The sequence below is a fragment of the Musca vetustissima genome, unplaced genomic scaffold (assembly GCF_032173495.1).
Source record: "Musca vetustissima isolate MV318-11 ecotype Yass unplaced genomic scaffold, APGP_CSIRO_Mvet_v1 utg704, whole genome shotgun sequence".
NCBI classification, from domain to species: Eukaryota; Metazoa; Arthropoda; class Insecta; order Diptera; family Muscidae; genus Musca; species Musca vetustissima.
Genome location: NW_026876336.1, coordinates 220,113 through 248,061, shown reverse-complemented (window position 1 = coordinate 248,061; position 27,949 = coordinate 220,113). Strand labels below are relative to the sequence as shown.

The 27,949-nt window shown below is 35.9% G+C and overlaps 1 protein-coding gene across 1 annotated transcript in view; it reads left to right on the top strand.

The window, feature by feature from the left end:
• The window catches only part of LOC133338887 (optomotor-blind protein), a 103,868-nt gene extending 79,208 nt beyond the window's left edge, over positions 1–24,660 (top strand). The window contains exons 4-7 of the mRNA XM_061547013.1: positions 14,662–14,808; positions 15,079–15,155; positions 22,574–22,821; positions 23,669–24,660. Coding sequence (XP_061402997.1) covers positions 14,662–14,808; positions 15,079–15,155; positions 22,574–22,821; positions 23,669–24,513 — 1,317 coding nt within the window. The 3' untranslated portion in view covers positions 24,514–24,660. The remainder of the gene's footprint in view (positions 1–14,661; positions 14,809–15,078; positions 15,156–22,573; positions 22,822–23,668) is intronic.
• Positions 24,661–27,949: the final 3,289 nt, after the last annotated feature.

The window sequence follows — 27,949 nt, the reverse complement described above, 5'->3', positions numbered from 1 at the left end:
GTTTGATTTGGTTTTAGAAGCGTGTGATCGTGTGGTTTGTTTCAACAACTGCTGATGATGATCTTCGTTTCACTAGCCCCTACCTCCCTATGCTACGGAATCCAAATCATTTTTAATGGATTCCGAAATGTATTCATAAGCACTTTTAAGAGCAATCACCAAAAAGCTTTTGCTTTAGGAGCAAAAAAATTCATTCATAAAAACGCAAGGCACAATGTTTACAATGTAGTCAGCCAGCCAGACAGAAAAAAATTACAGTGTAAGGCAAAAGTGAGAAGAGTAAAAATTAAATTTAGTACTAAATAAAATCATGTATTTTTAGTATATTTGTAAAAATATAATTTTTCCTATTTAGTACAAGAAAATATTTTGAAATTTTATTTTTAGTAAATTAGTTTTGAGCACGAAATTTGCAGAATCCTCTGTCCTTCAAAGGAGTATATATATATATATGATCTTATATATATATTTCTTATTTATATATATATATATTTCTTTTTTTTTGATAGTTAGTACTAAAACCTTCCCAGTTGTATATAGTCCACAAAATACTGTCCTTCGAAATATTGCTATTTTAAGGAATTCGCTTTCACCTCTAATTCTGATATTTTCATCTTGGGTTTAAAAGGATCTACAAAATGTTGTCCCTCACAGTTACACCTCCATTGATCTGCTTCACTTTTTTTGTGGCACTCTCAATATTGCGTGTGGCAAGACAAAAGTTGGCCCCCATCCCCAAACAAATGAACCAAATTGATTTTTTGATCAGTAAATCTCCCTCACATTTAGCCCTCAAGTGCTAATTGAATTCTGCCGTAGCTTCTGCATTTTTTTCTCGGGGTTTTTTTTCTGTGAAATGTCAAGGATAGCATTTGTTTTAATTAAAGATGTGGTAGTGGTATTTTAAAATGCCTACTTTACCGTTTGTTGTTAACACTTGTTCTCGTTTGGAGACCTCGTGATGATGATGGCCATAAGGGTAGGAGAAGGGGGAACACTCTCCTGCACACCTTTTTTCCTTTGTGTGCACAGAAGCCAACGAGAGCAATACTTGATTGCCGGGGTAATAAAAAGAAGAAAACGACAAGGATACAACGAAGCTGACGACGACGACGATGGGCAAAAATGTCCAGGTTGCAAATAAATTTGTCTGCAAATAATTGCCGCCACATAGCTAACAGAAGCTTAACGGCCAAAACACGCAACCGGGCACTCATCTAGTGGCCATACAACTGGTGTGTGGTGTGTGCATTATCACCAACTTAGGCAGTTCGGTGTTCCTGAAAGTAGAATTTCATTAAGCACCTTTAGCTTAAGTTTCGTTCGGTTTTTATTATTGTCGCTGAACGGCTGGCATTGAAGGCCGCGCTTATCCACCAGCAAACAACACAGCAGCTCAACGACGAAGAACACAACAACAATGATCGTGGGGACGACAACGAAGTTGATGATGACGATGACGACGACGACAATAACGCCGCCAATATTAACTGAAGAGGAGCTAAGCTGACAATCTTTTAATGGCTCGCTTCGAAACATGAAAAAATACTCAAGTTTTATCGATTAATGTCTCAGTGCTACGGCTACTGGGCTCTATTGAAAGCTGCCGCCAAACGGCCTCGCTCTCTCGCTGCCTGCCTGCCAGCCTGCCAGCCTGCCTTGGCTTTACAGTGTTGCGCAATAATTTTGCGGCAAGTTGTATCCCGCAAAGTTCGGCTAAAACAGCGCCATTGTAAGTGTTGTATATAAGATTAGAAAATGACAGGCACAGATGGAAAAACGCCTTGGCGGATGAACGGACAGACATAGAGTGAAAGATATGCGGATATATGGTCAAATAAAATGCGACAATATATACAGGCGCTAATGTTGTTGCCGGAACAGCAACAGCAGAGGCAGCAAACACCTTGGCCATTTGGAAGATGTGACGACAACATATCGCTTGACCACTTAAACTACCACTTCGGCCTTTAACTGATGCCGCCGTTCAGATGCCACGACTATGGTGTGGTATGGCTGTTGCATGATAGCCAGTTTTGTTGGCCTTTGTTGGTGGTCACCACCACCAACTCCGATCACTGCTGTTGCCTGGTAATAAATGAATGCAATATTCACATGCAACAAACAATTTGATGATATTCCCGATTCCCTGACAAATGTTACAAATGAAGCAAACGCTTCTTGATTGTGGAACAGCAACAGCAGCAGTAGCCTAGGCATGCTTCTTGGGTTCTGCTTTTCTGTGTTTTAATATTTATTGCGGCTGTTTTGGAAAATGGATTTCCTTTGATCTTGAGTTTCATTTTTTCTTCTTTAGATTCAAGGAATTATCTTTTTTAGAATTTGTAGAAAAAAAAGAAGAAACTGCAAATTGTGGAAGGTAGAAGGAAGAGAAAGTGGGAGAGTGAAGAGTGGATTATAGCTTATTGTTGAACCAATAAAATCCATAGTTAATTGTGGGAAAACTTATCGATTTTTTGTTTTGCAAGAAAAAAATACTAATGATTGCTTAGCGCAATAAAATCGCCATAAACCTCAAAACAAATGATCCGCATTGATATATAGCGGAAGTTATAAAAAAATTCACATATTTTTTATTTTGTTTTTGGTAATAAAAGCAACAAATTTGCAAAATTAATGAAAGGAAATGAGGGACTTAAAAAGGAGATTAAAAATATTTTTTCGAAGAGAAAATCAAAGAGAAATTAGATTTTGAAAATTATAAAAATCAAAGTAGTATTCTTATTAATTTAATTGATTTTTTTAATATAGAAATTTTTGTAATATTGTAGGGCAGAGTCTAAACGTGTTTTATCAAAAACATATTTTATTAGGATTTAAAATATATATATATATATATATAATCCCGCTTGGATTTTTTAAATAATATTTTTTCTAGGACCTTTAAAGTCGTGTAATTTTTAAAGAAAGATGTTTCTAAAACCTATAAAAGACCTGTATTTTTTAAACAACATTTTTCGGGACTATACAAGGAGTGGATATTTTGATAAATATTTTTCACAGCAGTTTTTTATAAATTTGATTTTTTATTAAAAAAAAATCCAATTCATAAATTCCACGGCAGTTTTTTTATAAACTTAAAAAAAATATTTTTTTAATAAATCCACGCCTTGGTGATGGTCCCCCTTAAAAAATATTTTTTTAATAAATCCACGCTTTGATGGTGGTCTCCCTTAAAAAATATGTTTTTAATAAATCCACGCCTTGATGATGGTCTCCCTTAAAAAAATATTTTTTAAATAAATCCACGCCTTGATGATATCCCTTAAATTTTTTTAAGTAAATGCACGCCTTGATGATGTCCCTTAATTTTTTTTAATAAATCCACGCCTTGATGATATCCCTTAAATTTTTTTAAATAAATGCACGCCTTGATGATCTCCCTTAATGTTTTTTTTTAATAAATCCACGCCTTGATGATCTCCCTTAATGTTTTTTTTAATAAATCCACGCCTTGATGATCTCCCTTAATTTTTTTTAATAAATCCACGCCTTGATGATGGGACCCTAAAAATATTCTTTAAATAAATCCACGCCTTGATGATGGGACCCTAAAAATATTCTTTAAATAAATCCACGCCTTGATGATGGGACCCTAAAAATCGTCTTTAAATAAATCCACGCCTTGATGATGGGACCCTAAAAATATTCTTTAAATAAATCCACGCCTTGATGATATCCCGTAAATGTTTTTAAATAAATCCACGCCTTGATGATCTCCCTTAATTTTTTTTTTAATAAATCCACGCCTTGATGATGGTCTCCCTTAAAAAATATTTTTTAATAAATCCACGCCTTGATGATGGTCTCCCTTAAACAATATTTTTTTAATAAATCCACGCCTTGATTGTCTCCCTGGTGGACCACACATGAAAGATTTAAAGATAAATGAAACATGAAATGAAAAATGTGACTCCGCTGATAATTTCGTAAATAGAAATAATTTTTTTAGAGAGGAGTTGTTATACCAAGTTTTATGCAAAATTATTCATGTCATCATCATCATCCTTCTCATCAACCCATCTGTGTTTCTTGCCATGAATCTTGTATGTTTAGTGAAAAACCAGCCCCAAATTTACAAAAAAATTCAAAAAAGTAAATGGAAAATTTGAAAATGTAAAACTTTTCGAAGATTAGCCAGCCATCCAGCCACACACATAAAACGGGCCAAAAAGAAGTTTTCATACATGACTTACATGTGTCGTTTGAATGCTCACGATTTTTAAAAAATCCAAATAAAAAACACACAAACAAAATCAAACCAATGAAGCGAGAATCCAGTCACGTTTTTTTGTTGCTGCTGCGTTGTTGTTGTTGTATTTTTGTCTATTCAATAATAAACCAAGCAGCCAGCCAACCACTCAAACATTTATGCCAACCATTCCGCTAGCCATTTGACTAGCTGGGCAGCCAGCCAGTCAGCCAACCAACCAACCGTTCGACCAGCCAACTACAAATAAGCTGCAAGTGTTCAAGACAGGAAAAAATTTGTATCACTTAAATATCAGCTTGGCTGCTATAGATATTAGCCATACAGCATAAAACAGAAATAACAGAAACAGCAACAACAACAACAACAAAAACGACGGCCAAACAGCCACTTGCAAATCACAAGGGGCGGCGTTTTGTGGCCCCAACCATGTTTTAATGCCACTGACGCCGCCGAGCCACCTCTGCTGCTGTTGCCTTTGCTGGCCTGTGCTGTATGCGAAACATTGTGTGTTTTAATAATGTTCTCCATTTTTTTCTGCCTCTCTTGTCTGTTTCTCCGTTTTGGGGGTTTGAAGTTTATCGTTTTCCTTGTTGTTGTTGTTGCTTTGCCACATGCATATTGTTTAGGCCAATCTTGTTGGTTTGTGAAAGCATCAAACTTGGTTGTCGTTGTCGTCATCATCGTCCCCATCGTCGTCGTCGTCGTTGTCCACATCCACATCATCATCATTTACATATCGAACTACTAATGAAGCACGCTGAGAAGTCAAATTTGCAATGACATTTGCTTTTACCAGTTTTCGATTTGTTCTGGCCAAAGTGGAAAAAAGGTGGCTTGCACAGGTCTCCAACATGAATTTTAAAAAAATGTGTGTGTGTCTCTTCGTTTGTGAGGGGGATTTAAAAACGAGAAGAAAACAAAAAATCAAAATGCTTTGGGGATAATTGGGTTTGTCAGACGGCCAGTAGAAAATTTGCTGTATAGCAAATGATGGACGACACCATGGCGTCAGGTATATGACTGCATTGACGGCGCCGCCAAATATGAACATGATGTTGTTAGTTTTGGGGGGGGAGAGAAACATGCATACGAAATTTGTTTCCAGGCGCATAAAATAATAATAAGACGACTGCAGCTACTGGAAAGCTTAGATTTTTTGGCAACAACAAACAAATCATTAATTCAGCTGCAGAAGCCATGGTATTTTTTGTGGGAGTAAGACTTCCTCCGGTTTATGACATTTGGAACACAATTGTTAATTAATTTTTCTTAGGTCTAACCAAAGCCTAACTGAATGCAATTGTCTATGCGAAGATTATTATTTCGGCTAGAATTTTGTGAAAATTTTCTTATGCAGCCCAGCTGAATATAATTTCCTCTGGGAAATCTCCTTTTCAGCTAAGTGAAATATAAATCCTCCAAAGAATACAGCAATGCTTAATTGAGATTTTCCTAAGAAATTTTTTAATTCAGCTGTTAGAAATAGTTTTTCTCTTGAAAATATGATATTCAGCCAAGTAAAATAGAAATTCAGCTATGCTGAATTGTGCACTTCCTATAAAAATTTGATTTCAAATAGCCTAAAATTATGTCAGCTATTAAAAAAATGAATTCAGCTGATTTGATTTGTGTTTTCCTTAAAAAAAAACATGAATTCACAAAGCTGAATTGTGTTTTTCTTTATAAAAATTTAATTCAGCTTAGCTGAATTGAGATTCCAGTGTGGAAACTTTATTACCACTAAGCTGAATTGTGTTTTCTATGGCCAAATTGTAATTCAGCTATGCTGAATTGTGTTTTCTATATTAAATTTGTAATTCAGCCAAACAAATTTTGTTTTCCATAAGAAAATTCATTTTTAGCTTAGCTGAATTTAGATTCCAATGTGAATACGTTATTTCATCTAAGCTGAATTGTGGTTTCTATGGCAGCATTTGCAATTCAACTATGTTGAATTGCGTTTTTTATATCAAATTTGTAATTCATCGAAGACAAATTGTGTTTTCCCTAGGAAAATTCATTTTTAGCTTAGCTGAATTGAGATTCCGATGGGAAAACTTTATTTCAACTAACCTGAATTGTGTTTTCCTTGTAAATTCTATGACAAAATTGCAATTCATCTATGCTGAATAGTGTTTTTTAATATCAAATTGGTAATTCCTTGTGTTTTCAATAGGAAAATGTATTTTCAGTTTAGCTGAATTGAGATTTCAATGAAAAAACTTTTTTACAACTATGAAAAATTGTGTTTTCTATGGTAAAAATTCTATTCAGCTATGCTGAGTTGTGTTTTTTTCCGAAGAAAATTGTATTTCTCTGTAATTTTGACTAGCTGAATAGCATATCCTTTGAAGAAATTTAAATCAGCTGAGCTGAATATACAAAATTCTATTCAGCCTTGCTGAATTAAGTTTTCGATGGAAAATCGTGTATTCAGCTTAGCTGAATTGTCTTTTTACAGGCGACATTGCATTTCCATATATTTATTTTTATGATGCTACCCTCAATAATTACATGTAATGAGTATCACAACAAAATTAGCCTCAAGCTATCCTTAAAATCTCCATGTAGAATTTTCCAAAATTGAATGCAAAAAAATTCCTCAATAATATCCCCCTCAATTAATGCTAATTTCTTTATTATTACAAAAAATTATCTGCACTTATTTGTCGGAATTTCAAAAGGCTGTACTTTCATTTTTTTCCTCCGAAGTCAAGACACATGCCAAGTAATTTTTTCGGTATACCGTTTTGCTAATAAGAAACAAATTAGCAAATTAGCTCTTCTTTAAGAAATAATAAACTTCAAATTATCTGTTAATTTGTGAAGAAAAAAGAAATAAATAATTCCGAAATTTAAATGAAGGTGAAAAGTAAATACTAACTACCTCCTTCCATTCCAATCGACATGCAACCTTTTCAGAATTTTGTACGATTTATTGAAAATCGTAACCCCCCTCCCCCTAAGATTGCGTGCCATTAAAATTAGTTCACCCCAAAGAAATGAAAAATCAATCCATTTCGGGCCAACTAAAGAATTTATGAGAGTAATTCTGTGGCAGTGTGATGCTTGCCCGTACATGCCAACTGAGACCGACCTGAGATGTTAGCCAGCCAACAAGTCATGATGGGTGATGATTGGTGTTGGGGTCTGTCTGCCAAGTGGTGCTGATGTTTTGTGGCATCCTTGTATGTGTGTGAGTGTGTGTGTTTTACAAGTAAATGACTTGATTAATCAATCGTCAAATGTCTTGTAAGGAACGTAGTCGACATCGTTGTCGTCGTCTTCGTCGTCGTCCATCGTGTCACACACAGAAAACAATCACATTAACAATTTCATTTTAATGTATTTCTGTTTTGTCCATTCCGTCACGCATCACAATAAACGTAGTAAAACCAAGAAACAAGGAGATGGATAGCCGGGAGGGGGAGGAGTTAACACATGAGCTTACATTTTATATCAAAAGGACAGACAAATCTCCTGGAAAAAAATAAATTACACACACAACCACTGCTAGGTAATCACCAGTAGCAGCCAACACACTCATCATGGTCAGCATCACCAAACATCATTGTCCTCGCCGTTGTCGTGAAATTACCTTTGAGTTGTAACAAACACTTGCCAACTTGCCCGCTTGCTTTGTTTGTTGTACGACAATTTTTCACTACAACTTTGCCGAAAATGGTTGCAAACAATTTTGCGAGAATTCCTGCTGTTTAAGCGCGAGTTGTTGTTGCTGTTGTTCCTGGCTCCACTGAACTTCTTCACAACAAAGTGACAGTAACGGACAAATTTTCCTCTATCGACCCAAATACGGTAACGGTTCCTTGGCAATTGCTCGCCACCAACACCATCATCACCAGCAGCAATAATTGTCCGTTAACGCTTTTCGCGTAGTGTGTTGATTACTTTTGCACCCGCTTGATGGACGAGCGTGAAAAACTCACAGTTGCCGCGACATATGTATGCCTTGTTTGTGACTTCTTCTCATGAAGCTGGACTGCTGAACTGCATCATTGTTAAAATATTGTCACATAATTGGCTGCTGTTGATCGATTACTTTTCATTTGAGCAGACAGGCCAGGTTCAACAGATATTTGGTTTTATACTGGGCTTTACAGTGGTTGTGAAAAACATAAATTTCGATTTTCTGTAGGGAAATAATTCAGCTTAGCTGAATGTAGTTTTCTATAGTAAAAAATCAACTTACTTTGACAGAATAAGGTTTTCCATAGGAAAACTTCAGTTCAGCTTAGCTGAATATACTTTTCCATAGGAAAATTTCAATTAAGCCTGCCTGAAAAAATTTCCATAGTAAAACTTCAATTCAGCCTGGCTGAATAGCGATTTTCATAGGAAAACTTCATTTCAGCCTGGCTGAATAGCGTTTCCAATGGGTAAATTTCAATTCAGCATGGCTGAATATTGATTTCCTTGGGAAAACTTCAATCTAGCCCAGCTTAATAGCGATTTCCATTTAAAACCGTTAACTGAACGTGGCTGAATAGTGATTTCCATTGAAAACTTCAATGCAGTCTTGCTGAATAGTATTATTGAGGGAAAAAATACAATTCAGCTGAAATGAAACTTCAATTTAGCCTGGCTGAATAGCGATTTCCATAGAAAAACTTCAATCCAGCCCAGCTGAATATGGTTTTCCATATGAAAACTTCAATTCAGCTTAGCTGAATAGAGTTTTCTACACGGAAACTTCAATTCAGCCTGGCTGAATATGGATTTCCATGGAAAAACTTTAATTCAGCTTAGCTGATTAGTGATTTCCACAGAAAAACTTCATTGCAGCCTTGCTGAATAATCTTATCGAAGGAAAGAAATTAATTCAGCTGAGCTGGATGGCGTTTCCATAGCAAACATTGATTTCAGCCTAGCATAATAGCATTGTTCATATGAAACATTGATATCAGCCTAGCTGAATAGAGTTTTCCCTGGAAAACTTAAATGTAGCCTGGCTGAATAGTAGTTTTTTCAGTGCAAAAACTTTAACCCAGCCTCGTTCTCTGCAACTAAAACCACTGTCCTCTTTGGCCAATTGATGTGATTGTCTGTCTGTGTCACTTATTGTCGTTTATTTTTGGTCTGATGAATCAAGTAATTTTGTCATCATTCCGGCACAACTGATCGACAATGCTTGCATATAAACAACTGAACGGCTGGCTATGTGGCCGGCCGGCTGACCGTTCGCCCGACCATAGATTTCCAACGTTGGGGCAAAGCCATGACTTGAAAGTCATAAATTAAAGCCCAGACTATGAAAGGAGCTCAGCAGGAGTTAATGATAGTTGCCAATATGGGTGACAATTTAATTGGAGTATTGACAACCCACCTCTTACCCCATTAAGAAAATGCCTTGGTTTGGTCACTAAGCTGTCGGACTTCATGTTCTTCTTCTCCTGCTGCTGCTTAACAAAAATTATGCAAACTTTTTGGTATTTCCTTAACGAAATTGGAACAAAATGTTATTCCACAGTTTACACTTGTAGAGCCAGGGAATTAGTGATGAGGAAGCCTCATAAATCACTAAACAAATTAGAGACCCTCAGGCTATTTACTTTGTTAACAACACTTCTTTGGTGGGGCCCCACAAGAAAAACAAGAAGTTCACCCTGGCGCCACAAAGTTCAATCAATTATTTATAAATGCTCCAAAATGTTTAAGCACACAAACACAAGGAAGCAGAATAAGCTTTTGGCTACTTATGGGCTGGTCACTGCCAAAAACTCATTGAGATGGCCGGCCGGACGGACGGACGAACAACATCATCAACGGCCGTTATGCTGGCTGGCTGGCTGCTGGTCGTGGAGGTGATGGCATTTCTTTCTCTTTTGGAGGATTTCACATGCGACGAGATATTACCCACAGACACGTAATCTCCCAATTAGGAGGCTGCTGTAGTCGTTGTCGGCAGCAAGGTGTGTGGAGCGCAGCCGCTGCTGCCGATTCAATACGACCTCTTTTTTATTTTGGCCAAGAAGACAAACAAACACACATACACACAGGTTGTGTAGACATATCAATATATTAATTGTCTGAACTTTGCTGTGGCCTTCTTTGGCGTTTTGAGACCCACCAGAAACCATAATTTTTGCTTGAGATTGCATCGAGGAATTCAAATTTCACACGGTTAGATGGTTGAATATGAATCTTCTTGTTGTTGTATTTTTGGCATTTCGCTTAATAATGTCATCGTCTGCCTAGAACACACACGAAGCCAAAAAAAGGATACTAAACTCAACTCTTAATTAGTCTTTGGAGTAGAGATAAGAGGGAAAATGATGCTCTCTTGGTCATCCTCTTCTGGCCGTCGGCTGGGATTTTCAGCAAACAGGCGTTGCTGCTGACTTTCTGGTCTGGCTTACTGTTTGGTTTTGTATCTGTCTGCCTGGTTATAAACATGTCCACAAATATGTTCAAAATGTACAAAATGCCGCGACACATAAGCGACTAAAAAACAATTAAATTGAATTGAAACCCCTAAAATCAGACCATAATTTGTCGATTTAATGTGTTTTCGCGAAAATGATTGGGAAACAAACTGAAAGTGGTGAATGGGAATGATAGTAAAAACAGTGTGCGGTTAAGGATATTATGGAGGGAAATGTGAAATTAAATCGCAATTAATTCATTTCATTGAAATCTATATTAAAAATATTTTTAAGAAAAAACTCTGTTCGATGCAGTTTTCTCACATATTCTTCAATATGTTTGGTATTTAAGGAATCATCGCTAAGCTCTTCGCATATTGCCTATAATTTTCTTTATAATTCAATCTAGACAATTTTCATAATTTTTATTTTTTAAGCGGGGTCTAAAGAAAATTTTGGTACCAAATATTCCATATTTAATGATATTCAAATTTTTGTGATTCCTGATTATTATTACTTGAGGGGCAACCTACTGGCCACACATTTTTGTGATTCCATCGTACATATTGTTGTACATTTTTAGTTTACCAACAAATAAATATCGGTTAATAAACAAGTTAATGATTTATTTTCTGATGTCTTTTTTCATTCTGATTTCTTTTTTTTTCTCAGGGGCAATTGAGCATTCAGCTTATTATATATTTTTTTTAATTTTTTTTATATAAAAAATCGAGGTCCTGATTTAAAAAATATATATTGAAGATTTCCGAAGTCAAATAAAATCTTAAACTTAAATTCGGATGTTAAGGAATCGTCACAGAGCCTTTTGCATTTGGTCAATAACTTTCTTTTATTTTCAGTTAAGTGGGCTTAGACAATTTTTATTTTTCAAGCGGATTCTATGAAATATTATAGCACCAATTATTCCGTAATTAAAGATATCCTTAGTGTGTTAATCCTTGATGGGAGTACGAGGCGATTTTTGGGAATCAATTCACATTACCTTTGTATCTTAAGGAATCATCACATAGATTCCTGCATTTGGTCAGCCATTTTCTTTCCTTCTCAGTTTAGTCTGTTTAGACAATTTTTATTTTTAAAGCGGGTTCTATGAAATATTATAGCACCAATTAGTATGTATTGAAAGATATTCTTAGGGTCCTAATCCTTGATGGGAGTACGAGACGATTTTTGGTAATATATTTTTATGTAAATACCTAGTCTTCATATCAATCCCTTGTGATGGATAAATTAATATGCATTTATCTAAAATTATTACTTATAAACCGTCACTGAAGAAATCCAGTTTGGGAATAATTTCCTTAGATCTCACTGTAAATAATTTTGCAAAGAAAAAATGTCGCAAAACCAAATCCATTACATTTACTCATAAACTGTGTGTGACTTCGATTCCCATCGATGACAAGTTTTTTTTACTACTAGCTCTTACGATATATTTTTGTTTTAAAAATGGCGTCGCTTAATTATAAGACGCATCATGCTGTGTCATTTTTAACTAGCAGCAGCTAGCCGCTGCCGCTTGATGCCTGGCGGATTTCACACACAGGCCAAGCCAAGTCGGTGGACAATGTGTGTGGTCTGGTACTTTTCTGCATAATAATCAACAACTGGAATTCATTCAATAAACAGCAAATCGTTGATTCTCAGCAATGGCTGGATCGTGGTGATTTGCTTTGTTTTAGATTCGTTTATTTCTTTTCTGCAAAAAAGCTAAAAAAAACCTAAACTGTCTAGCCAGTTATGCGATTTATTCAACAATGTCTAAAAACAGATTGAAAACTACTGGAGTTGCTGCGGTTGCTGTCGTTGGCAATGTCGATTGTCGGTTGTCGTTTAAATGAAGTGATCGTTTAAATTGTTGAATCAGTGAATGCTGTTCGTTCGTTTGTTCTGCGATTTGAATCCCAGGCAATTGGAATTGTTGAACACAATTTGATTTGTTACGTTTTTGGGTTTTTTTTTTTGAAAATGAGGGACTTTAATCGTGCCGCCACCACCACCATGAATGTAAGCTTTAGCTTACACAAAATTATGGTAATTAAAAAGGTGTTTCATGTTTTAGGTCAGGGTTGCCCTGCTTAATTTTCATTTGCTACCAAAAAAAAATTTTTGGAGGTGAAAAATTCCAAAAAATCTGTAAAGAATTTGTAAAAATTCGAAAGATACATTTGACTTTAGTCTTTGAAGAAATAGTGGTATTTGGGAAGAGACTCAAGAGATTCTGTGGAAATCCTTAATTATTTAAAAAAATCTTTTTTTGAGGCTTTAATAATCGCCCTGAAATCGTTTTACGGGTCATCGCTAAGTATTGCTTATAACTTCCAGATCACTCAAAATTGTGAAGATTTCGGCCTTCCAAAAATTTGTACATTTAGAACAGGTTCCAAAAGGTTCGTCGATGACCTTATGAGATGAAATTACCTAAGGGTAAAAGTAGGAATTGAGGTAAAGCATAGAAGCACATCTAATAAACACATAAATCATGATTAATATACCATTATAGAATACAAGTATTCAAGCGCTATATATAATAGATCTATCTGTCTAGAGATTTGAATAGACCTCCAAGAAAAATTCTATCTTTATTTTAAATTTTCCTTTAAAATTTCTTCATTAAAATACTATGAGGCCCCATTACAATATTGTCATAGAAAATTAGTCCTCAGTCCTAGGTATTTTCTTATAGATTATGAGTTTTAATAGCTCCTCAAAATTCAATCTACCATTAGGGTTCTCAATATTTTTATTTTTTGGGATGTTTTTTCCAAAAATACAGAGGATGGTAGGATCCAAAATGAGACTAGCCTTCTGAGAATTATCTGTAAAGAGGAGTGAGTTAAATTTTTGTCAAAAGTCCCCATATTTGTTTAATTTTTCTTTCATGAATCCCCATTAAAAATTAATCGCCCAAAATTTACTAATTTCCTCCCTAAAAAAGGGTAACTCCGCTCATCTTTGTTGGTCCAAAATGTCTGTTGTTGTTTGCCATTGGTGGTGGGTTGTAATCAACTTGTCGTCTTTGGCTCAACATGTGAGGTCCATTCGGCGGCCGCGGCGGCCTTCTATAATAAGCGGCAGCGTACAAAATTAACCACAAACTAAATTCATATTTATGATAGTCCAATATTCCAACAACAACAACAGCAAACCGAATTTGTGTAGGGTAACAACACAACAACAAGCAGAAGACAACAACAACGAAGAAAAAAAATTTAAACGAAATAAATCTCAGAATTGAACGTTTGTGAGTTGTAATCGAAGAGTTATGGGCATTATGGAAAACAAGTCAACGAACACGATTATTGGAGTTCGGTGTTGTGTCGTTGTTGCTGTTGTTGCTGTTGTAGCAAAACTTTAGGCAATCTCTGGCCCAGCTAGTGATGGCGTGTAATGGTCATGTATCGTGTGTGTGTGAGAGGAAGGAGAGAGGCGGAGGTATCTAGCTAGGAGTTGTATAGCCCACATTAAGGCCACACACATTTGGAGGAGAGCATAGCTTGCAATTTGATTGTGGGTGGCCAATTCTGTGGCAGTTTTTTTTCCTTCTCCATTTTTTTGTCGAACGACTTGCCAAACTATAAATGACTGGTTGTCGTCTATGCCGCACAATGGCCTATGGCTGGCTAGCCCATACCAGTTTTACATATTTTATTAATCCCTATCCCGGTTTTATTACATCTTCGTCAGATTTAAGCCATTGTGAGTGACTAGGAGTTTTCGATTTGATTCTATTTCTTTGTCGTATTTTGTATTCTCATAGTTTGATCAGAGTCCACAAGAACTCAACTGAACTCAGCAACCAAATCAAAATCATTCAACCAATCAATTGTATGCCTGGCATGTTGGATACACACTGGAGAGATACATCCCTCCATGGTTGTTGTTGCCTTGTTTTTGATGAGGATGATGATGACACAAAAGCTTATTGCCTTGAATGTTAAACTAAAAAAACGAAAAACAACAAAAAATCTCTCATTCTTATTCTTTTTCTATTTTTTTTTTCCATCTACCCATCATTTACAGACGATACTCAATTCCATGCACAAATATCAACCCCGGTTTCATTTGGTGCGAGCCAACGACATTATCAAACTACCATACTCCACGTTCAGGACGTACGTTTTCAAGGAGACGGAATTCATAGCTGTGACTGCATATCAAAATGAAAAGGTATGTTGGTTGGCTCCCCCCTAACCTAGAACAAACAAATCAATGTATGATTCTCTACACGTCCTGTATGTTGCACACCAAAAAAAAAAGAAAAGAAAAACAACAACAATATTGGATAACAACAACAAGGATTATATATGAGGACACCTCTCTTTGTATTGCATATGACAAACTAACGTTATTTTTGTAATTTCTTTTTTTTTTCAATTTTTTTGCTTGCTGCCACCTACCACCACCTATGTGAACTTCGCGAACACATTGCAAATGCAGATAACCCAATTGAAAATCGACAACAATCCTTTTGCCAAAGGTTTCCGCGATACTGGCGCCGGAAAGCGGGAAAAGAAGTGAGTATCACTAGAGTTTAATTTCAACGATGATTTTTTTTTTATATGAGAACATTTTTTTGGGATTTACACTGAAAGAAAAATATTAATGATTTTAAAAAAATATTGAGAATAAAAAATAACATATCAAGATCTTAGGATCATAAAAAAATATTTAGAATAAAAAATAACATATCAAGATCTCAAGATCATAAAAATTGTTTCAGGATTACCTGAGGATTTGATCATCAAGACACTAGATTTTTGTAAAAATTAACCAAAGACCTGAGGATTTTTTATAAAAAGATTCTCCTTATTTTCCAATAGAAAAAAACTCTGTTCTTCAGGGCCGGAGGAATATTTTTTTATAGAACAGGTTCTGCTTTTGACCAGCAAATCTTCATAACCTCCTCAGGATTTGAAAAATTTAGTTTTCTACAAAAAATCTTCTCAGAGCCTGATAAAAGTTTTTTTCTAGGAGCGATTTTCTTCTACAGAAAAGGGTACATTTCAATATTAAATTTTTTTGTTTGCAGAAAAATTGACCTCCTTCGGGCCTGAAAAAAATTTATGTCCGGAGAATTACTTACTTAGCTGGCTTGTGACAGAACTTTCGTTCCATAAGCCGAGCTTAAAAAAGATTTCCACGCGCGTCGGTCTTTTGCGCAGGTTTCTCCGGAGAAATAGCGTCTATAAAAAGAGTCCTGAGATCCCGATATAGATTTTTTCTGCAAAAAATGATCTCTTCAGGACCTGATAACCTTACAACCAGAAGAATTTCATATACTCGGGGTCTGATGTTTTTTTATAGAATGAGGTAGAATGTAAAAATACAAGAAGTGTCTCCTCAGGACATAAAAAAGTTGGGTTTCTACAAGAAAAACGATCTCCTCAGACTCTGATAGTTTCTCTAGGATCTGAGTGATTATCTTCTAGAGAAAAGGGTACTCCCCAATATCCGATTTTTCCTGTCGAAAAATCAGGTCAGGTCCGGAGAAATAGTATCTATAAAAAGAGTTCTAAGATCCATAGTTAGAATAAGGGCACTTTTTCTGAAAAAAGGATCTCCTTAGGACCTGATAATTTTTAATTTATAGATCTGAGAGATTTTCTGCTAGGGAAAATGGTACTTCTCAATATCCGATTTTTTTCTGCAGAAATATTCGACTCATTCAGACCTGAAGACATTTTGTAGGACGAAAAAATACTACTCTGGCCCGGAGGAATAGCGTTTATAGATGAAATATGGTCTCTTCTAGACCTATTTTTTTCGCAGAAAAATGGAGAAAAAATCTTCAGGTCCGGAAACAATACTTCACAGGATAATTAATAAAAATATTGATAAAAGGATGGAATTAATTTCCTTTATTTTTTATTAAAATTTCATGAGAAACAAAGAGAGGGAGCGGGACTGGTTTGTTTTTCCTTTCCCTTTATTTCAATGAAGTTTTAGCCTGCCACCATAAAAAGGGCCTATGTCGTGGGAAACGGCTAACTTCTACCATGGCAAACAACAACTGATTGTGACATGAGATGTCACACAGTAGTCACAAAATAAGTTAGTCAAAAAACGATATCCCCAAAATTGTACGTTATCATGTCTTAGCGTTACCCTGACTGAAAATAATCATAATCGTCCTCATCATGGCGTAGGGAAAAATCAAGATGCCAACCACACTCTCCAGTGTCAGGGACAGCCTGCCTGCCTTTCTGTCAGTCATGTGAAAGTCAAGTCATGGTGTTTATGTTGGTACTGCCTTTGCGTGTGTCTCTGTTCTAGCTTTCCGGCAGCACACAAAGAGAATCATCCTTAACAGGACTCGCCCACAAAGTGAAAATTAACATTAGTGGCAAAAAAATCGGGTAACACATTTTCTGTTTGTCAAATTCATGTTAGTTGACAGTTGACGTCCAACACCCTGTATGTCGGCATTTTCACAATTGTTGTGGACTGTGGGTGTCAGGGACAACAAAAATCAGGAATCAACAAAAAATTAAAAAAAAAAATCAACATATACTAAACTTTGCTGGAGACATTGTCATAGAAAACTTCATTCAGAACAACAACTAGTATTCCGAAAAAATGCAATTCATCATCCTTCAAAATCTCCACATACAAAAAAAAAGGAATTTTGGTTTCCAAAATCACAACAATGACATTGAAGAAAATTTATTTGTCATCAGCTACGATAGACTTGGCTGACAGGCATATGTCCGCAATTTACTGTGATGTTTGTTTCAGTTTCGTTAGACTAAATTTGATTTGTTACCAACAACCCAACCACCCCCAATCCGTAAAGCTTTTTTGCCGGCAAAGTAAATGAAACGCTTTTTGTTGTTAAATGACCGATAGCGTATGCTTTAGAGATTTGCAAACGTATCGGATTTCCGTTAAAGCGTTTGTATGGCAATCTGTTTTCCTTCTCCTTTTCATTTCATCCCCTGACTTTATTGAGTCTCTTGATCTATGTCCTGTTTGTAATCCATCCAGCCATTCATCCTTCCATACATACATGATGATGACGATGTTGATGATGATGTTAGTGGTGGTGTTGATGGTTTTACTCTTCAATTCCTGGTAACCCCGCACACCGCACACACGTTTGCAAAAAAACAAGAGGAAATCAATTCTATTAGAAACGGAAATTAAAATCAATCAATCAATTGTATTCTTTGCAGATTTTCGTAGAGCAACACAACGACGACAACAAATTATTGTGTATATTTGCCATCCGAGATAATGATGAGGGTATTGGGTCATTTGTGTGTCACCCACTCTCTCTCTCTCTCTTTGGGTTTTCGTTGGGCTAAATTTGCATTTGCGGATTTTCTGATAACCAAACAGTTTTAACACACTTGATTGCAGGAAGGGAGGGAGAGAGTGAATCCTAGACATTAAATTTGTGGATTAGTCCTAAGACATTTGTTTGACCTGATGAGGCATTTAATTGTGACGATTTGGAAAAGGAAGTTGGAAACTTCGGGAAGTTCATTCAATTTTAATAAAAAAATACCACTTGATGGATAATTAAAAAGTGATTCATGAAACTTTGTGGTGGTTTTTGATTTGTGAAATTGTTAAAAGAAAAATTATATTCTAAAGATGTAACATTTATATCTTCAAGTATCGAGTATAAAGATTTCTTCAATCTTCTTCGCTAAAACATCCTTTGGGGAACTTATGAACTTTATCCATAGAAGAAAGTTTTCCTTTAAACCTGAGGATTATTTCCTAACGATTCTCGGACCTGAGAATTTGTTTTTTAATACAACTCAATCTCCATATAGTCTGATCTTCTCCTCAGGGCCAAAATCCCATTCCTTATTTCCTGATGATTTCTTTCTACAGAAAAATTTACTCCAAAGCATTTTTCTCCAAAAGAAAGTATTCTTCAGGACCTGAGGGAAATTTTTCTATAGAAAAGACAATACTATCCTCGAGATCTGATATTTTTATAGAATTGGTAGAATAGGGGATAGATTAAAAGTCTTCTGAAGACTTAATAATTTTTTTCTGCAAAAATTCGGGTCCTAGAAACCTGAAAATTTTTATATTTCAGCAATATTTTTCTGTGGACCTCTCAATCTTAAAAATTTCTTCGGGAGCTGATGGGGTTTTTTATAGAATGAGTTAGAATGGTAAAATATAAGAAGTGGCTCCTCATGACTTCAAAAATTTGGGTTTCTACAAAAAATGATCCCCTTTGAGCCTGATAAAAGTACTTCATAATATCCGATTTTTTCTACAGAAAAATTGATCTACTTGGAAAAATTATATGTGAAAAAATACGTGTCAGGTGCGAAGAAATAGTTTCTATAGAAAGAGTACTGAGATCCCGAGATAAAATAAGGACATTTTTCTGCAGAATTATCTCCTCAGGACCTGATCATTTTTAATTTATGGAATATTTTTCTGTGGACCTTACAACCGGAAGAATTTCACATTCTCTGGATCAGATGTGTTTTTTTATAGAATGAGCTAGAATGGAAAAATACAAGAAGTGTCTCCTCAGAACTGGAAGAAATTTTGGAAGAAAAAGGAAAGAAAGGATCCCCTCAGTGCCTGATAATATTTTTTTCTTAAATCAGAGGTATTTTCTTTCAGAGGAAATGGTACTTCTCTACTCCTTCGGGTCTGAACAATTTTTATGTGAAAAATACTGGCCAAGTCCGGAGAAATATCGTGAAGAGAGTAATGAGCACCGAAGAAGACTTGATATTTTTTCTGCAAAAAAAGATCTCCTCGAGACTTGAAAAATTTGGGTTTCCACACAAAAAGATCCCCTCAGAGTCTGATAATAGTTTTTTATAGGATCTGAGAGATTTTCTTCTTAGGTCATATTTTTATGCAGAAAAAGTTAACTCCTTCGGCCTGAACAATTTTTAGTGAAGTCCGGAGAAATATCGTGTAGCGTACTGAAATATGGTCTTTTCTAGACCTGATTTTTCTGCAGAAAGTAAATTTGGTGTTGCCTGCTTTTAGGCTATTCAAATATCTGATCTAGAAAATTTAGATTTTTTTTTTAATTCTTGCATATTTTTATAGGATTTAAATTAGAGATTAAATAAAACTTCATTTTTTATTATTTCCTTTATTTCACGTCTTCTTCCTTTAGGCCTTCTGGTAAAATGCATTTAGTGTTGCCTGCTTTTAGGCTATTTCAACAATTTTATGTTACACGGCTGATATCTTTATTTTGGTGGCCCCAGAAACTTTACCTTTTTTCCATATGTATGAGTGTATGTGTGGGCAAAATGCCTGTCCCACGTCGTCAGTCAGTTCGTCCATCATCATTATTGCCTTTAATTGAAAAAAGAGTAAGGAGAGAAAAAAAAATAAATTGTATAAAAAATTAATTCAAAACACGTTAGCGCAATTTTGTTTAACACAAGGCTGGATGGATGGCTGGCTGATTGGCGGGTGAGCAGGCAGGCATACAGGCGAGTGAATTAAATAAAAAACAGCAAAAACAACAACAACAGCCAACCTTCTTTGGCTATGTTCACACATCAAAGCGTTACAAATTTTTGCTACTTTCGCCAAATTGGGCAATTTTCGCAAACAAAAAAAAAAAACACAGAAATGAAAAAAACAAAAGCCCGAGAATGAACACCACCAGACATATTGTTGCCGTCGGCTTAACTACCATGGCCCTGTGTAATGGTGTTGTTGCTGTTGCTCTTAGATTGCCAGTAATTTAATAGTAAATCAATTTAGAATGTTGTCTAGCATTTATAAGCTAGAAGACGGATGTGTGGGAGCGTCAAAAGGGCGGTCTAAGACGTTTTAATCCCATAAAAAACCCACACACACAACAAGGAAATAAATGCACATATATTAGTGTGAAAATTGAAGGAAGGTAGCAGGGGGTTTTGGGAAAATAAAACTGCCAATATGTATGGATAGATTAAAAGGTATTTTGTTTGCCCTGTAATTTTCTTTTTTTTAATTTGCCAGCAATTTCTGCAACGATGTGTTATTGCAATTATGGGTTTCCTGGTGGGGGGAGCGGGGGGTGATATGAGGTGCTACACTACTAGAAGGTGATGTGGTGATCTATCTTTTTTTGACCCAACAATTGTGGGACCTTTTGGATTTTTTGCAATGCCTTGGGGTTTCCTTTGTGGGTTAAAAAAAAAACAACAAAGGAAATCATCGAACTTCCTGTCGACGTATCATGAATATTGTATTGTGGTTGTAGAGCGGTTATTGTGGTTGTAGAGCGGTTGTGGCTATTGTTTTGCCTGTTAATAATTTTTGGAATATGTTTTTTGTACTAGGAATCTATCCTGCACTGCCTTGTGGGTTTCAAAAAACGCCAAAGGATATCATCTAACTTCCTGTCGACGTATCATGAATATTGTATTGTGGTTGTAGAGCGGTTTCTTGTGGCTATTGTTTTGCCTGTTAATAATTTTTGGAATATGTTTTTTGTACTAGGAATCTATCCTGCAGAGCAAGAATCCAATAAAACTACATCCCAAAAACATCAATTAGCGTATGTTTTGATAATGACTCCCTAAGCCTTTTTTAGAAAATTATTTTACATCTAATCCTTAAACGTTTAGGTTTTTTGTTTCATGTGGCGATAATGAGGAATACCTAAGACCGATTTAAATTCCCAACACACACACACACGCTCGCTTACTTACATGGCTACGCACACGCATTTTTTCCTCGTTCTCCCCTATCTTTTTTCTAACATTGGGACTCACTTAAGAACAATTAAACAAATCCTGTGGTGAAGAAAGGGTGCAAAGCCACAAAATTATTAATAGCCATGGTGGTGTTATTATAACCAGGTTCTTTTTTATTCGCCCCGCGACAAATGACTCTGGACATTTGCTTAGAATAGAAGGGTTGTTTGTTAATACGCTTTACACGCACATTTCTTCGAGCTAATTGTAACTAAAGAGCCCCAACCCAGACCCACAACCTATCCTCCTTGACTAATAATGAATTAGTAAGGAATTTGTTAACACACACTTGAAAGTGGGGAGGTAGAAAGATATGGAGAGGGGTCACATTGATACTAAGACAACGTTTAAACATTTACTCATTGATTGTCACCAACAATCCCTTCCTTGCCTTCCCCCTTTCCCAAAAAACACTTCTATTCTTTTTTAATGTTCTCTGGAAATCAACACCCAAGGCCGATGGAGGGTTGGAGAGATTAAAAACAATATGATTTGAATGAAGGGGTTAAATCGTTGCAATCAAACTCAAACAAACAGACAATGCAAACAACATGTTTCGAAGGGGGTTACAAGGACTTAATATTCCAGCCAGGAACTTTTGTCAACTTTCATCCCAAAAAAATAACATCACCAAATTATTTTCATTATTTGTTCTCGCTCTTGACAAAAGCCTAGTCAAATTTTCCTGCAGAACGTTCCATGACAACAAGAAAAACAAAAGCGGAAAATTGTTTCTGGTTTAAGCCGCTTTAAGGCTAATGAGCAAAGGAATTAATGCTGGCCACTCATGAGGAGAGGAGGAGAATGGGGTGGGGGAGGCAATAAATAATAAATAAAGTTTTCCAAACACTCAACCACAAAAATCATTAACAAATTAGCAACAAAACTTAATTAGGAAGTAAAGAAATCAATTCTAACCTCAAACTTATTGTAACTAACCTCAATTTATTCTACATAACCTCAAATAAGTGAAATTTGTTGTGTGGGGGTCTTTAAAAACAATCATTTTAATACAAATTTTGAGAATATTCCTCTTCTATATAAAAAAATTCTTCCTGAGGGGCTGAGGAATTTTTTCTTAAGAAAAATCCTCCTCAGGCCCTTAAGGATATTTTTTTATATACACACCTTTCTGAAAAAATCCCAAAATGTACACCTCATAAAAAATCCCCAATGCATTCTATTCCACTGAACCTTGGATGTTCTAATCAGCCTTTCGTATCTACCAACTGTTGTTACAGGCAAGCGTTACTCTCGAATCGCGGGTCCGATTCGGATAAACTGAATCCAACACATGTCAGCAGTTCACGAGCCCCATTGCATTTGGGTCATACCGGTCGGCCGCCACATCATTTACATTCACATCCCTCCATGCATGACAATCAACAGGACGATGAGGATAAGCTGTTGGATGTTGTGGGTCCGCCACAGAGCCCGCTACTGCCTTTAAGTCATTCGCTGCAACAAATGCATGCCCATCAACATTCGGGTAAGTGTAAAAGAATTTTTTTTATTTCAGCTTTTCGAACATAACTAGAAAAATTAAGAAGAGGAGATTTGAAATAATGTGAATAGGTTTTGAAATCATTTGGAGAAGAACGAATCGGAATCGGTTATAAGAAGAATTATTAAAATTCTTTGGTGTTGAGAAGACTGTATAAAGTCTTCTCATCATCCACAGGTACCATATACCCTCTACCCAAAGCTTTTTCTAACATTTTAAAGCTCTGTAGCAATTCAGAAGCTCTTCTGTGTTGAGAAGACTTTAGAAAGTCTTCTCTTATTCCATAGGGACTATGGAATAAGAGAAGGCATGGAATGTAGAAGGTTTTCTCCACAGGGTAACCCTATTGACGATATTCTGCCTACCCTCTACCTAAAGCTTTTTTTACTTTCCAAAGCTGTTTAAAGACTTATTATTATGAAAAGCTTATAAAAATACGGCAGATTCGAAGATATAGAAAAACCACCAATAGACATCTATATTCACTTCCGAATATTTCTAAAAGTTGTATTAGTTTCTCGACCTAAAACTAAAGGTCTTCTCTACATGGAATTTAGAAAAATTTTCTCTACATGTACAGCGTATTAACGATATTCTCTACACAGCTATTTTATTTTCCAAAGCTATTTGGGAACTTATAAATCTGCGGAATACGAAAATATAGAAAAACCTCCTATAACCCTCTACATTCACGTCCGAACGTTTCCAAAAGTTGTATTCGTTTCTCGACCTAAAACTCCTCTCCTAATTTTTGTCACATTTCTAAATTGTATTCCCAAAATTACCTCACATTTTTTCAATTGACTAACGAAATTTTCTAATCTATTAAAAGCCCTTGCAGCTTGGTTCAACCATTTGGCCGGCGCCAGCGATCATGGCGGTGATGATGCCCTACGAAGACGCCTACAATCGGACGAGGTGGAACGTGATGGCAGTGATTCGAGTTGCTCAGAATCGGTGGGTGGCAGTACGGGTGGCGCTTTCCGGCCCACCTCTTCGGGTAGCCCTAAGGAGGGTGCCGGAGGCCTAGGTGCCGCCGGCTCCTATCCCTCACCCAATATATCCGTTGGCCCACCCATTCATCCATCACCACACCTGTTGCCTTACCTCTATCCACACGGTCTGTACCCGCCACATCATTTGGGTTTGCTGCATAATCCCGCTGCAGCGGCGGGTCTCAATCCTGGCCTCCTGTTCAATGCTCAACTTGCTTTAGCCGCTCAGCATCCCGCCTTATTTGGACACTACTCAGGACACACACCAGCCTCCCCACTGCATGGTCTCAAGGGACATCGTTTCTCGCCCTACACCCTGCCCGGTAGCCTGGGTTCGGCCTTTGATGCCGTAACGCCCGGTTCGAATGCCAATCGCTCAGGTTCCGAATGCCCGGGCATGGGCAGCAGTGGCACTGGCAGTGTTGATAATGGGCCTCGCAGTCTCAGCTCTAGTCCAAGACCACGTGCCTCCTCACATTCGCCTCCGACGCGGCCAATATCCATGTCACCCACCACGCCGCCCTCCCTTATGAAACGTACCAACTCACCGTCAGAGCTCAAATCGATTGAAAATATGGTCAACGGGCTGGAGGTGCAGCACAATGGCAGTGCCTGCAGTACCAGTGGGTCGATGGATGATTTGCACCGTAAATCGCCGGGGCTGCACGGTGGGGATCAGTGACAATTGTATGACCGGGACGACAACGATCGCTCTTCGGTCATAGATCTGGATGATGTGTGACAAGTTAGCTATTCGTTGCAATTGCAGCCCGTAATAAATGCCTGGCGTCAGATCAATGGAATCGATAACACCACCACCACGACGAACAACAACCATCAGCCGCAGCAGCACCAGCATCACTTAAATCGTCATTGACCAGACCCACAACAAACAACCAGGGGGAAATGGTGATATTTTTGACCACCATAACAAGAGGTAACTTGAAGCTGAAGCTGTTGCGTTTAAAACCAATTTCCCCCAATTTTTTTACTTTAACCTTTAAAGTTCTGACTGTCAGACCCTATTATTTTAAATATTTTTTTTTGTTTTCAATTAATTCAAACCAAAGAACGTATCTTACTTGTAACGTCTACTTTAACGACTATTTTTACTACCACTTTCTTCTTTGCTAACTGCTCGATTATTATTTTTTTTGTATTTTCTTTTGTATGATTATACTATTATATAATATGTATATGTATGTAAATGTAACTAGGGCTTACTAGCATCCAAAAAAAATGAAGCCCTCTCTCACCACACCCCTCAAGCAATGTAATCCTCCTCCAGCATATGTTGTATATTTATGTAAATTTATGCTTAAGTTTTTTTTTTCCTTCGTTTGTCCCCAAGCATTAGGGACATTATGACCCTACTCCCATTCTCCCCCCAAAAGAATCTCCTATTCTCTATATATAATATAACTTTAGTATTATTAAATATACATAAAGACAATTTTGTTTTTTTGTGTTTAGTATAGTCCATATTTGATGATGACGATGATGAGGACGATGTGAATTTAAATTTGAATCAGAATTTGAATTTTGTTTTCAATCTCCATTATGTTCCTTTAACGAGCTGTTGTTCGTTTATGTATGTATAATTTACAAAAAATCAAGAAAAAATGAAGTATAAAACACTCTCACAGACATACAAACACACATACACACACAAACATTTCCTGTAAAAGAGACATCATTTAAATAATAAAAAAAGAAAAGAAAATAAGAAAAAAAACGAAAAAATATACAAAGTAAAAAATAAGTTTTAGTTTAGTGTATTTTTTAGTTGCATATATTTCTATAAAAAAAAACAAAAAAATCATAGACTTAGTTAATACAAATACAAAACAAACAACCTACACCCTCTCACTTTCCTCAAGGAAAAACTCGTAATGTAATGTAAAAAATTAATTAATTAATAAAGAATGGAAAAATTAAAAAAAAAATAATAAAAATGAAGTATATAACTTAAGCGCACACATATATACATATATTGTTTCCTTTATTCCCCTCATTTCTCAGTTAGGTTTCCTTAGATCGTTAACAGTTAATTGGGTAATCAATATGGCAACTCCACAGCTTACATGGACATACATTGGAATGGTTGAAGCCTATGTCTTCAATTTGCTTAATCGTACCTTTGATTTTGATTTACAGTTATTTGAATATCTGTGTTAATTCTAGAGATAATACATTACAGTTGGGCAGTCTAGTTCACGGAACGGAACGATCGGAAATAGTTCATTTTTGAAAAAATTAACTAGTTTCTTAAAATATTTTTTTTGCTCCATATAGTTCCGACTCCTAGATAGTTCATTTGAATCTCTCTCTTTCATCGCTCTTTTTGTTTTTCGCTCACATAGTTCCGAGTTGGTTCACATAGTTCCGAGTCGTTAATGGATGAAAAAAAGTAAAAAAAATGAGGAAAAATGAAAAATTTTCCCAAACGACAGAATCTGAAAAATGAAGGAGAACGAATGAAAAAAATTGGAATAATGGAACGAGGCTAGTGAAAGGAACGAGACCAGTGAAAGGAACCAGATCCGAAAAATGAACTATAGAACTAGTTCCTATGAACTCCCCTACTTTACAATACATAAATGATGGAACTTTGGCGACAGTGTTTTTATTATTAGACTAAACTCAAGCAATTGTTGGTCGTTTATTGGACAGATATCTTACAAAATATCTTAAAGAAATTCCATTCAAGAACTCTGTAGCCGAATTGTATAAAAAATATGTTCTAATGTCAGATTTGCTTCTATTGATCGTTGACTGTAACCGGTGAACTTGAAACTTGAAGGCTTTCTTCTTATAGTATATATATATATTTTTTTTTTTTTTTGAACTTTGATTGCGAAACTATGATTTTATTAGGTTTAACACTAAGCAATTTTTTATCGCTGAACTCCACGTGCACCCACATCGATAAAATTTATAAAAGGCCCTGTTTTTCTCGCTTCTTATATTTCAACCTCGATCTGTATAAAAAAATCTAATACAATAATATACCTTGTGTTTCCATTCTCCACATTATTATTCTGCTGTGTTTTTTTAAATCATTGTTAAAAGACCTATAGAAGTTCTTCTGTGTTGAGAAGACTGTAGAAAGTCTTCTCTTCTTCCACAGGGACAGTAGGTCTTCAATACATGGCATGTAGAATGTTTCCTCTATATGGAAAGCCTATTAACGATATTCACCCTACCCTACCACCTACCCAAAATTTTTGTCTTTCTTCTTATGAAAAGCTTATAAAAAGTCATCAGAATGCGGCAGATCCAATGAAGATATTTTATATATATATATATATATATATATATATATGTCAGAAACAAAATTGGTCCAAAGAAACATGCCAATATTTCGATGTGGCATAACACCATTAGCCATAAGACTCAGGATATAAAAACATGGTCGATCAAGAACAGGATACACCATTCTAGACTTGAAAAATAATTGATATATAAAAAATAATAATTAAAACTTTAGAATTCCCTCTAACTAATGGTGCAAAATTTGTGAAAATCGGTTAAATAGTCGCTGAGCTATTTTTTGCATTGGAATTTAACGATGTGTCGCGAAATATACCGTATATTTCGGGCCTATTACCTGAAAATGAAAAATCACACAAAAATCGGTCTTATAAAAAATGAAAATTCATTTTTTTCTTCATAATAACTACTGCGTATGTTTGTATTTAAAGTAATATTACATTAATGTTGGGCCTAAAACAATTACCTACCATTTTAAAAATCGGACGACAACAGACTGAGTTTTAACCTAAAAGTATGCTATAATTTTCTTCACAAACCAGCATTACGACAGAAAAATTGTGCCGTTTTTAAATATCAAATTTTATGTGATTTTTCATTTTCGGGTAATAGGCGCCCAGCACTGAACAGTAGGTATATTTCGGATCATCGTTGGATTCAAATGCAAATATCTCAGCGACTACTTAACCGATTTTCATAAATGTTGCAACATTGGTTAGAGGGAATTCTAAAGTTTTATTCCATTCTGACAGTTCATATATAAACTTATGTTAAATATGAAATTTCAAAGATATATAAAATATCGACAAAGTATTTTGTAAATCTAAACTCCAATGTTGATGTAT